Source organism: Paralichthys olivaceus, chromosome 24 (assembly GCF_024713975.1).
Source record: "Paralichthys olivaceus isolate ysfri-2021 chromosome 24, ASM2471397v2, whole genome shotgun sequence".
Taxonomy (NCBI): Eukaryota; Metazoa; Chordata; class Actinopteri; order Pleuronectiformes; family Paralichthyidae; genus Paralichthys; species Paralichthys olivaceus.
In genome coordinates this window covers 13949706-13962159 of record NC_091116.1, presented here as the reverse complement: position 1 = coordinate 13962159, position 12454 = coordinate 13949706, and the positions used below count along the sequence as shown (strand labels likewise).

General features: G+C 47.7%; 3 protein-coding genes across 4 annotated transcripts; 1 reads left to right on the top strand and 2 right to left on the bottom strand.

Annotated features, from left to right (window-relative positions):
- Positions 1–12: 12 nt before the first annotated feature.
- Positions 13–4739, top strand: LOC109645874 (high affinity cGMP-specific 3',5'-cyclic phosphodiesterase 9A-like). Of its 2 annotated transcripts, XM_069521256.1 has the most exons (13): positions 13–939; positions 1323–1362; positions 1442–1544; positions 1742–1884; positions 2006–2065; positions 2142–2319; positions 2641–2763; positions 2876–2968; positions 3257–3324; positions 3409–3511; positions 3597–3701; positions 4102–4248; positions 4339–4732. In XM_069521256.1, the coding sequence occupies exons 1-13, from the start codon at positions 837–839 to the stop codon at positions 4429–4431; spliced, it is 1359 nt and encodes a 452-aa protein (XP_069377357.1). In that variant the 5' UTR covers positions 13–836; the 3' UTR covers positions 4432–4732. The 2 variants fall into 2 exon arrangements, with proteins under 2 accessions (XP_069377357.1, XP_069377356.1); XM_069521255.1 differs by having other exon boundaries at positions 3257–3511; positions 4339–4739.
- Position 4740: 1 nt separating this feature from the next.
- On the bottom strand, positions 4741–10300 carry clcn4 (chloride channel, voltage-sensitive 4). The gene is made up of 12 exons (XM_020112579.2): positions 10032–10300; positions 9354–9508; positions 9076–9175; positions 8805–8992; positions 8576–8698; positions 8102–8308; positions 7909–7989; positions 7286–7831; positions 7018–7204; positions 6544–6942; positions 6245–6461; positions 4741–6147 (listed from the first exon to the last, which is right to left on the bottom strand). Exons 1-12 carry the CDS (start codon positions 10045–10047, stop codon positions 6057–6059), a joined length of 2310 nt encoding a protein of 769 aa, XP_019968138.1. The 5' UTR covers positions 10048–10300; the 3' UTR covers positions 4741–6056.
- Positions 10301–10874: 574 nt separating this feature from the next.
- Positions 10875–12414, bottom strand: plaat1l (phospholipase A and acyltransferase 1-like). Its single transcript, XM_069521263.1, has 5 exons — positions 12172–12414; positions 11816–11945; positions 11611–11699; positions 11337–11501; positions 10875–11174 (listed from the first exon to the last, which is right to left on the bottom strand). Exons 1-5 carry the CDS (start codon positions 12178–12180, stop codon positions 11109–11111), a joined length of 459 nt encoding a protein of 152 aa, XP_069377364.1. The 5' UTR covers positions 12181–12414; the 3' UTR covers positions 10875–11108.
- Between the last annotated feature and the right edge of the window lie 40 nt (positions 12415–12454).

Sequence of the window (12454 nt, the reverse complement as noted above, 5' to 3'; positions counted from 1 at the left end):
GATGAGTGGATGGACGGATGAGTGGATGGACGGATGAGTGGATGGACGGATGAGTGGGTGGGCTCTCTGTCAGCGGCAGGTGCCTCACTTTCCACATCCAAAGTGAACGTGCCGGAGTCAAGAGGTGTCACTGTCATTCGTGGAACGACTCACCTGGCTCTGGGATGACGACAAAAATTATCCATTTCAAGGTGAACGGGAGGCTGGAGAGGGCCGAGCTCGGACCCGACTGCTCTGCTGCAGACGTCAAAGGTAAGAGGAGGACGGGGCCTGAGGTCCGACGCCTCTGTCTGCTGGGGGTTATCTTCACCATCCTCAGGTAGATGAATAAAACCGTGTCTCAGCCGCTGTGTCGGTCAGACGTCAGATTTAAGGTCAGATGAAGAAGAAGAAGAGTGAAAGGAAAAGTTTCTGTTGGTTTCCTGCTGATGATTCTGTGCGAGGACCCGACCTCCATGTGTGTTTGACAGGTCCTCAGGTCAAAGCTGTTTGTCCTCAGGACTCCTGAATTAAACATGTGACGTCCCCGCACCTTGTCTGACGCTCTTCAGCTTTGACTCGACCAGTCAACAGAGAGAGAAGACACCAGCTCTAAAACATAGATATGGTATCAGTAGAACTCACAAGCTCCTCCATGTTAACAGATGGGACACGGACCAAACTAAAAAAATCAAAGTAGACGTAAACGTTTGTCAAAGACGGCTCAGACAGCAGAGGACAGGGAGGACTTCCTGTTTCCACAACATTATTTCTATGAGACAAATAAAATGTCCTGACTGCGTCCGACAGATCTGTTTAGAGCGGCGGCGGAGGCGGGGCCTCACCACATCCTGAAGATGTACAACAGAGAGGGAACAGTGGTGAAAATCTCCCCCCGGCTGGAGGCCAACAGCAAGGAGTCGTACTACCGGCTGGAGGTGGTGGCGTCCGACCTGCAGAGTGAGTCCTCTGCTCCTTCATATGTTTACACACATGAAATATTATATTATATATATATATACATATATATATATATATAGATATATGTATATAGATATATTACAGTTAGATCTGATCTCATGGGAACGAGATCATGTCGACACTGTTGAGTTTTAATGTTGGAGATTAAACATTTTACACTTTTAGAAATTCACAAGGATGTTTGGAAGGTTTCAGTCCGCACTGATTTGTTTTTAGAAAATACAACGAAAGAATAGGAATAAGATTTAAAATAGAATTAAACTGAAAAGACTTTTAGGTGAGATTTCATATTTTCTACTTTAAAGTTCTTTAGATTTAAAACTCTTTCTGTCGTGTGGGTTCTAACCGTCCAACCTCTGCAGCCGTGGCCAAGTCCTCGGAGCTGGACAACATGGAGCACAGGTGAGTTGGTCCCGGGCGGCGATGTCCCGCAGCGTCTGTGTGCAGACGACTCACTGTGGTGTCCTGCCTCCACCTTCAGGCTGCACCACCTGGAGAGCAAAGTCAACCAGGACGTGGGGAAGACTCCGGACATCATGAGCGAGCTGAAGAGCCACGTGGAGTCCTTCAAGAGGAAGCTGGAGGTTTGGCAACAGATGTTCGATCCAGTGAAGCTGCAGCTTTATGTCATGAGTAGAAACGAGTTCTGTCTAAATATGATATCATTATTATAACATGATGATAATGATAATAATGAACAGAGATAAACCCAGGAGACTGTCAGGAGCTCATTCTGACTGAAGCTTCTATGTGGCATGAAAAGTTGTTTCCCCGCGGACAGAGCGTGGAGCACCTGAGCTGGATCGGTCTGTTCAAGGACGACGGAGAACAGCATCTCGCCAAGTTCACCCCCAAACCCAAGACGCCTCAGCTGAGCGTGCAGGAGGAGCGGCAACAGGTCCGCAGGAAGTTCCTCAACATCAGGTGACCTGACACAAACAGGATCTTAAGAGTTGATATGTGTAAATGACTGATGGCAGCAAACACATCTGGAATATTGAGCATCTGCGTCAAACAGCTGAAAAAGACATTTGTGTCTCCTCAGCTCGCTGCAGGTGACGGAGGACGTGAGGGAGCTTCTGAAAACTCCCACTTTTGACAACTGGTGAGAACAGACACACACACACACTCTCTCTCTCTCTCTCTCTCCCCCCTCTCACACCTGACGTCCTCCCCCCCAGGCAGTGGGAGGAGGCGGAGATGCTGGTGCTCCTCCAGGTGATGTACACCAGCCTGGACTTCCTGTCGGCGTTAAACATCGAGCTGGAGGTGCTGCAGAACTTCCTGTTCGAGGTCTACTGTCACTACAACAACATCCCGTTCCACAACTTCCAGCACTGCTTCTGTGTCACGCAGATGGTACGACCCACAATGCATCTGAAAATCTGATTTGATTTAAGTCACATGAGTTGTTCCTCATTTCAAACGCTGAACTTCTTCTCTGGTCTGAATAAAGTCTCCACCCGTGAATGTACATAAACTGCGTCTGTAGTTTGAAATATTTCTTTCAGTATTTGAAGGTTTATTAAAACTTCTTCTTGAATATGTTGTGTTTTGTGTGAAAGCACACGTCTAGTTTTCTGCTGGACTCTTGAACAGAGCTGAGTTTCTGTGTTGGTGCAGTTTTCTGAGCGGAAGCTTCAGATCCCGGTGAACGTTTCTGTCCTGGTGTTTTTCCAGATGTACGGACTCATCTGGCTGACGGACCTCAGGAATAAGTTGGGCAGGACCGACCTGTTTATCATGTTGACCTCGGCTCTGTGCCACGACCTCGACCACCCCGGCTACAACAACGTGTACCAGGTCCCTCACTGTTCTCCCCCTCCTCCTCCTCTTCCTCCTCCTCCTCCTCCTCCTCCTCTCGTAGTCGAGGTGCTTGTGTCCGCTTCATTTGTATGTTGATGATTCTCCACAGATCAACGCTCAGACCGACTTAGCTCTGCGCTACAACGACATCTCGCCGCTGGAGAACCACCACTGTGCCATCGCCTTCGGGATCCTGGCCAAGGTGAGAACAACATGACACGTTCAGATGTTTCAATAAATTAATGTTTTATAAACACACATTTAACTTGTGACTGAGCCAAACGTCTAAATCTCAACAAACTATTTCTAATGAACAAAAGAAACTAAATAAATAAATAAACGCCTCAGGATAAAGTTTGAGTTAAGTTGTACAACTTTAAATTCATCTTTCTTTATCTTCCTTATGAAAAACAAACTGTGTGAATATTTAACGAAGCAGCAACAAATCAAAAAGCTGTGAATTAAATAAAACTCTTTCTCTTTTTTTTAGCCTGAGTGCAACATCCTGAAGAACCTGAGCAGCGAGCAGTACAAACACATCCGAGGAGGAATGATCAAGTACTTCAGCGTCTTCAGTATCTGCTGCGTCTCCGTCCTCCACCTCCTCTCTCATGAGCTCCTGTCGCTTCTTTCTCTCGGCAGATGTATTCTGGCCACCGACATGGCGAGACACAACGAGATCCTCAACAAGTTCAAGTCCATACAGTCGGTGTTCGACTTCACCAACAAGGACCACAAGGAAGTGGTAACGACGGAGATCTGCCAGCTTCTGAAAAACTGTGTGTGGGAGTTTTCTCTCCGTGTTCTTACCTTGTCCTCTGATTCTGCAGCTGATGAAGATCATGGTGAAGGTCAGCGACATCTCCAACGAGGCGCGGCCGATGGCGGTGGCCGAGCCGTGGCTGGACTGTCTCCTGCAGGAGTTCTTCCACCAGGTCTTTTATTCCCTGATCCACACACGGGAAGTGAACTGGAGGAATCTCAGATCATTAGTTCATGGAATCAATGAGTCCAGGTTCTGTGTCATTAAAACATCAGGCTGCGATTTAACTGCAGCACATCTGGAGGAGGAGAAAGATATGATTCGTTTGTACGATAGAAAAGAAAATAGATGTGTGGTCTGAAACTAAAGGACCTTTACATATTAGTTCTGATGTTTTTATGAATCTGTTTAACTTTCTATTTGTTTTTGCACAGTGACACTGAAAGTTTTCTAACTTCTAGTTATCACTCACTCGGTTTCCAGATTCAAAAAGAGTTTTTCTAGAGTTTCCCGTCACGACTACAGTGAATCACAATCGAACTCTGGATCGACGTGCTTTTGTTTTGTCACAGAGCGACACAGAGAAACAGAAGGGACTTCCTGTGAGTCCGTTCATGGACCGAGACAAAGTTTCCAAACCGTCGTCTCAGACCAACTTCATCCGGTTTGTTCTGCTGCCGCTCTTCAGTGAGCTCACCAAGCTGTTCCCCTGCCTGGAGGTGAACTCATCAAACTTTTAGATTCTGCTGTTCCCACTGATTTATATTACATGTGCTCAGAGGTATTTCCTTTTTCCACTGATTGTGCAGCAACATATTCTGGAGCCGGTGCGGAGAGCCCTGGAGTATTACTCCGACATGGAGAAGGCGAGCAAAGACGAGGAGGCGACCACGAAACCGTGAGGAGGAAGACGAGATGTTTTCGTTTCCCAGATTTGTCACTTGATGCGTTTTTTTATTCTCAGCACTTCTTCTTCTAATAAACACACGTTGATAGTTGAAGTAGAAAAAGTAAATTTACATTCATTGTTTGGCCGTAGTTTGAATTTGTGTGTGTTTGTTAATTTAAATAAAGATCTCAAATGTAAAGAAATTGTATTTTGTGTTGACGATCGATAAAGATTTGTTCTTCTGTATTAAAACTAATATCCATGTTATTTACAGCATCAGGGTGAAAGAGTCAGTTGTGTAAAAACTAGAAGACAAAGTGAATCGTGTTTGTTCATCGTCTGAACTTTTTTTATTTCTCATCACTTCATTTACAAAAACAAAAAGTGCAAATGTCCGTTTCCTGTTCGAGTCATAATTCAGATAAATATTTTAGAGTTTAGACAAAAAAAAAAACAACACAACATTGTGTTTGAGACAAAATGAACTTAAATTAGACGACAACAATAAATCTTGATTATATACACAGTTAATTAGTCCAGTACATTCTCTTAGCTTTTAAAACATAACATTGATCATTAGCTCCAGTGTTTTCTTTTGATTCTCAAGTCCCTCAAAGTTTCCAGTTTGGATGAAGTTAGCAGACGAAGTTAGCAGCTCTGATCGATCGAGGCTGTTTCAAGACAACAAAAAAACCACGACACAGGAAACGTCTACATGTGCAGTCGACGACACACAAACAAAAACCGAGGAAAGTTTGTTCTCGCTGAATTTTCCATCTGTGCAGAAACACGAGCAGAATCATCTCCACTGAATAAGTTCTGACGGAGAAGGAAACAGAAACTGCACCAGCACCGATCCGTGTGAGTGTGTGTGTGCGTGAGTGTGTGTGTGTGTGTGTGTGTGTGTGTAGAGGCCTCGATGACAAACGTGTGTGTTTCTGCAGAGAATCAGACTAAATCACATTTTAAGGCTGTTTTGTACCTTTTGACACGATGAGATCAGAGACGGTGAAACCTGACGAGAGCAGGAGACGAGTCGTGTTTCACACTGATACGAGCGTTAATTATATAAATATGGCAGCAACATGTAAAACAACACAAAGTGCAACAGTCAAATAAAACCTGCGGCGACACGACGTGGTCCCAGATTAACGCGTTCATCAGCATCGGTGATGAAAACAAACTGTGGGCGGGAGCTGGACGTCGCTGAGCGCTGCCTCAGGGCTTCAGGTCGTTGGCGTCGATTTAAGATGATTAGAAATGTGTTTGCTCTCGTCTGTGGCTCCGCCCTCATGGTCACTTTTTAAATGTGTTATTTAAACTAGCAGCGCTAAACAAACCATAGAAGAAGAAACTGACACAACGCGTGGCAACGTGACAGCGGGCGCTTTTCTTTTTTTCTCCTCAGTGGCAGCAGAGAGAATCAGTTCGTCTTCGTCTTCGCTCTGGTTTGAAATGTGGAGGTTTTTAAATAGAAGCGTTCCGTCACGGCGGCGGCGAGGAGCGGGAAAAACACGCCGAGCGGAGCGGGGCTGTTTGCGGGACTTGCCTTGTCAGGAGGTGGGAGGGGCTTTTCAGTAGTGTCGCACCAGTTTTCACATATTTACACCGTCGCTGCTGTGACGCTCGTCTCCGCCGCTAATTGAACATGATGGACTCCGGGTCCTGGTTCATCATTTGAGCCATGTGTCGCAGGACGTCCTTCTTGGTGATGATGCCGAGGAGGCGCCTGTGGAGGGGGGAGGGGGGGGGACGAGGTCAGAGGTATTTAAATAATTTTCATCAACAGTTTTCATTTGTCGCGGCGCCGTGCGTCGTGTTCTTACCCGCTCCTGGTGACCAGACACTGGCGCAGCCCCAGCTTGCGGAAGATGTCCACCACCGTCTCCATGGGCGTGTGGTCGGTGACGGTGAACGGGCTGAGGTTGAGGATGCGTCGCAGCTTCAGCGGCTGCGGGTTGCTGGCCGGCAGCTGCGGCGCATCCTCGGTGAAGTAGACGACCGAGCTGCTCACCACGCCATCCTGCTTCTGACGGGCGGTTTCTGTTTGGAGAAAACTTTTGATTTAGTTGTCTTCGACACTGAACCGTGTGAAACCTATTTCAAACCAGCTGAAGCGTCTTACTGATGGCGAGCGTGAGATCGCGGCGCTGAACAAAGCCGATAAGCCTCTCCGACTCTCGGGACACGACCACGGGGAAGCCGTTATAATCCGTGTCTTTGATCAGCGTCTCCACGTCCTCCACCGTGGTGCTGTCCTGCGTGAGGACGGCCAGAGGAGGGTCGTTCCTGCGCGGCCGCATCACGTCGGTGGCCAGCGTGCGGTGGGTGAACTCGTCCCTGACGTCCAGGTAGGGGTAGCCGTTGAGCTGGATGTGCGACTCGTATATTCCCTCCTTCCCAAAGGCGTCGGCCACCCACTTGCTGGTGACAGCGGCCGCCATAAGGGGGACGATGTACTCCAACCCCCCGGTGAGCTCGAACATGATGACCACCAGGGAGACGGTCATCCTGGTCACTCCGCCTACAGCGACACGACCTCCGCGGGTTAGTTACATGAAACGGAAAAGACACAAGGACACAGCTAACGTCGACTCACCCAGACAGGCGGCGGCTCCCACCATGGCGTAGAGTCCGGGTGTGACGCAGTCCGCACCGGGGCGGCACCAGTTCTTGAAGATGATCCAGTCATGGTGGTGGTACGCCATCTGCTCCACTGCGATCCCGACGATTCGCCCGGCGATCGCTCCGACCGCCATGCTGGGGATGAAGAGACCTGAGGGGATCTGGAGAGGAGACGGAAACATTTCAGGAAACTAACAATGACTAAAGGACGGAACATTCCTCATCGTCTTCCTCGCACCGACCTTCATGCCGAAGGTGAAAATGGTGATGACAATCTTGAAGACCAGAGCGAGGGCGAGCTGCCACAGGGCGTTGTAGACCCCGGGTCCCGCCGGTCGGTCCGGGATGTCGTCCACTGGTCGACTCATGTTGGGGTTGTTGATATAATCGCAGAGCTGCGAGGACTCCAGAGCGCCGCAGTCGTTGAACAGCTCAGAGATGAGCTCGCTGGTGCTGCGGCGGGTGTACGGGTTGGGGAACGCCAGCACGGCGGTGATCCCTGTCACAGCGATGACCTCCAGGACCGGGTACTTCCCCAGCTGAGTGGTCTTCCTCCGCCGGCACCAGGCGATGTTGGCGCGAATGAAGAGGGTCCCCCAGAGGCCCCCGAACACGCCCAGCAGGATGAAGGGGACGAGCTCCGCCATGTACCACGGCGTGTGGTACTCCACGTAGAACAGCACCAGCCGGCTGTTGCCAAACGGGTTGATGGAGCGCAGCGTGAAGGCGGCGACCAGCGCGGCGAAGAACGAACGCCACAGAGTCTTCAGAGGGAAATAATAACTGACCTGCAGGAGAGAAGGACGAGCGATCGTCAAAATCCTATTTCATATTTTATTTCATATTTCATGAAACCATAAGTCACCTCCTCCAGACTGAACAGAACTCCTCCGATGGGGGCGCCAAAGGCCACCGATACTCCGGCTGCGGCGGCGGCTGATAACACCTGAAACAGAAAAACGTGAAGAAGATAAATATAAACTCCCGCCCTCGCTTTCACATTTCGAATGAAAGCGTCTCATCACCGATGTTTCGGTGTCTTATGTAAACTCTTGTACCTCTCGCCGCTTGCCCTCGTTCTTGCTGTACTTGGAGAAGAGGCTGCAGAAGAGGTTCCCGCAGCAGCACGCCACATGGACCAGAGGACCCTCCTTCCCGAGGCTGAGGCCGGACGACACCGCCAGCACCAGGGTCACCGTCTTAATGAGCAGGGTCCACTTCCCCAAGTAGCCACGGATGATGAAGCCGCTGAGGATCGTCTTGATCTGAACAAACATCAGAACGATAATATTTCTGCTCACATTTATTTTACCGTTACAACAAATGGAGAAAAGCTGAATATTTGTACATTGGTGGAAATACAGAATTATTACTTTTGCCTTGACGCGTCGTTAAATACTTAAAAGGCAGAAGAAAGAATATAAAAGGCTTTGAAACTGGAAACGTATGAGATTTCTGATGTTTTGTGTTTAGTCTCCTCTTTTCTACGCTCCTCTCTGAATCCCTGCGACCGACATTAGTTTGGTTCTCACCTCTGGGATTCCTGAACCACAGGCGTACGGAGCGAAGACTCGCACCAGTGACACGGCCAGGAAGGAAAACAGAAGTGCCCACAGGACGTAAAGGAAGTAGTTCAACAAGTACGCTCCTGCGCCCTGTGACAGGGAAGCAATTAGCGTTTTTAAAAGTCGTGATAATAACGATGGCATTGAAAGGGTCATTTGTTTTGTTGGTTTTATTTTGGCGAGTGCGGCGTCTGACCTCAGCGTGGCCGGTCATCAGCTCCGCCCACTTCTGCCACTGCGGACACTTGTCGCGGTCGTCGAACGTCGTCTCGTTGGACGTCCAGCAGCACTGCTCGTGGCTGTACCAGAAGGCCGACAGACAGACGCCCTCCTTCAGGTCCGTCATCCAGTCCACCGCCAGGTCGATGACTCCGGCCAGCGTACCTGCGGAGAGAGGAGGCGTCAGAGGGTCGTCCTGGATCAGGAGCAGTTCCAGACTTTCAAAAGTCCGTTCCTCTGTGGCTGACCTGAGAGCAGTCCGATGAGCAGCATCACCACCCATCCCGACCAGGCGTCCAGCAGACTCTTGATCAGCTCCCAGATGGACTCTTTACTCTTACTGGTGATCTGATGGACAAAGGACGAGGACAGAGACGAGGACAGAGACGAGGACAGAGAAAAGTGTGATTCAAGTAAAGACCAGGAGACTTCAGACTGTGATCGGAGACAGAGGAACCAAACTGAGACAGAGTTGTTCTGCTAGTTTGATTCTTCCCCGTCCCGTGAACGGAAACCTCGGTCCGACCTTGCGGTGTCGGTCGGTGTCTCTCGACTTCTCTCGGAGCCAGTCGATGGTGTGGAAGTCCTCGTACGTGCCCACGTCAGGGAACGGCTCGTCCAGGAAGTCCATCAGGTTTCCTGCTCCGTTCATCTCCTCTGTGGGCGTGGCGCTGCTGACGCCTGACAGAGGGTTAAATCCAGATGTGGTTAAAATCCTGTCATCAGGTGACTTGTCATGTTTTCACGGAGACTACATTTCCCATCATCCTCACAGCCTTTAAAATACACATCACATCGGATCATCTCTGTTTTTCTGTGACAGTGTAATACTGTTAATTGTGATAAAACGATCTTTAAACATTTAACTTTAAATCTTGTGGTGAGAAACCTGATGCTCTCTGACGCACCAACATCTGAACAGGTGATTTCAGGTGATGAGGAGAATTTAAATATGATGCACTGATCGATCATCTCTGATAATTAACTGATCGTTGATTTATATCATTAACTATAATAAACTTAATGTAGAAATGATCGTCAGGATCATTTCCTGGTGAACTGTGGCTCAGATTTTAAAATCACCGCAGCTTGAGCTCTAATTCAAACTGAATCACGTCACATTAGCCGTGTTTACGTTAGCAGGCTAAGCTAGCCGTAGCATTAGCAGCACCTGCCCCCGCGAGCTGGACAAAGTGTTCGCTACCTTCTCCGGCCTCCATGGTTCGGTCCGTCCCGCAGGAACAAACACCAGCGGCTTGGTAAAATGGTGCAGACGTTAAATTTAGCGGAACATCGCTGGTTTCTATATTTACAGACGATGTTTCGGAGCAGCAGCGTCACAGCTAGCCTCAACAGCTGGTCGCTCTCGCGAGAGGTCCGAGATCTCGCGACGATATTGGACAGGACACAAAGATCGTCTGTGATAAAGAGCACTCACCCGGACTGAAATCCACAGACGGTGTACAAAAACACATCTTATTAAAAAAACACTGTTGTTTGACTCTTTGAGAAATAAACTGTGAGAAGTACTGAAGGTGCTGCAGTACATAAATACTCAAGGTACAGATACTCTATTATATAAATACTCAAGGTACAGATACTCTATTATATAAATACTCAAGGTACAGATACTCTATTATATAAATACTCAAGGTACAGATACTCTATTATATAAATACTGAAGGTACTCCAGTACATAGATACTCAAGGTACAGATACTCTATTATATAAGTACTGAAGATACTGCAGTATATAAATACTCAAGGTACAGATACTGCATTACAGTGCAAGTACAAGTAATAGATAGATAACATACATATGAATAATTTCCCAAATTAGGATAAACAAAGTACATCTATCTAATACAAGGGATTACTTAAATTTACTGAAGTACAAATAAAAGAATATTGGGAAAAAGTATCAAGCGTATATATTCGTTATTGAGAAAAATACTTGTTTGTTGCTATAGTATCATAGATACAGAACAATAATATAATTTTAGATAATATGACATAACATTTGTAAAATAATCAGAGAAAACTGGAGATTTTCGAGAGCAGACTTTAATAAAGCTTCCTGGTGAGTGGACACGTGTTTAGAGGGACATTTTCTCAGAAGCCCAAAGTTAAACAGGATCATTAATAACACGGGGTTTGAATATTACAAATATAAAGTGAGTTTTATATCACAGTTTCTTCTGTGACGTCACTTTAACTCAAAACATAAATACGAGTTTTCATTCCGATGAACAACAGCGCCCCCCAGCGGCCGAGGCAGCTCGTCACAGTTGTTTGTTGAGAAACAGCTTCTTCCAGGCCGGCATGATGTGTTGATATATTTTATCTATCTGTGACACACACACACACACACACAGACACACACACACACACACACACACACAGAAATAACTTTAACTTTAGGGACAAACACAGAAAGCCAGTCTGAATTCTCTAACCTCTTTAAAACAGATGAGAACATGAAGCTCACAGCGTGTGAACATCACCCTGACCTGCTCAGACCTCTTCACTCCGTATCTGAAGAGCGTGGCCTGGTGCTCGCTGTTGTGGAACAGGATGTCAAAGGTCACCTCGCGGCCCATCATGTCGTCGATGGCCTGCTTCACCACGGTGTGGAAGTCTCGGGCCGAGAACGAGTCGTCCAGCATGTTGCTGACCTGTCACAAGACGATGGAGACCTCACATGTGTGTGTGTGTGTGCAGTTCTCACAGTGCACATCTGACCACGTGTCCACACAGTCACAGGTGTGTGTGTATGTGTGTTACCTTGTATTTCTTCCCCAGCATGTCCAGAGGATCCAGTTTGACCTCTGACCTCAGAGCTCGGCCAAACAGTGGGAGCTTCGCATCTGAATCTGACCAACACACAAACACCGATTCTTCAGTTTCTTTGTTTTTATCGATTTGGAAACTTTTATTTTAGAGAGTAAAGAATTTAACAACAGCCAACGTGTACGTGTTCATCACAGACCTCGACACGTCAGGTGAGCCACGTAGGGAACCCCGTCCCTCTCTCCGTAGTACACCGCGAAGTGAGAGAAGTACTTGTTCCTGGGATACTCCACGATGTCGCCAGGGAACACCTGAGGGTGAGAGCTTTTCTGCGGTCGACAGAGAGAGAAGTTTTTAACTGGAGAGAATCTTCCCTCTGATGATCCACGAGTGAGTTCAGCAACCTCTTCTTCTTTCCAAGAGCAAATTAAAAAACCCAAAGGAGTCTGGTTCACATCGTTCTTTGAGTCTCTTTTGGTTCTTTCTCGTGAATTTAATTAAAATCCAGATCAACACAATAAAATACAAACTCAGAAACGTTTTAATGTCACTCACCGAACCCATGAGTGAAGAAGCTGTGTCTTTCCTCTGTCGCCTCTGAAATCAAATAAACACACAAACACTCACACACAAAGGGACTCCACCTGATTTACATAGTCTGTCACAGTCGACCGCCCTCGCTCCCCTCAACCCCCCCCCCCCCCCCCCGACACGGTGTGTGTTATTGTGATGTCGTGTTGCAGCTTCGCTTCAGGTGTGTGTGTGCAGGTCGAGGTGGTTCCTCAGGGACGCCCCGGCACTTTCTCTTCTTCTGCTGCAGATGTTTGAACCTCGGAGC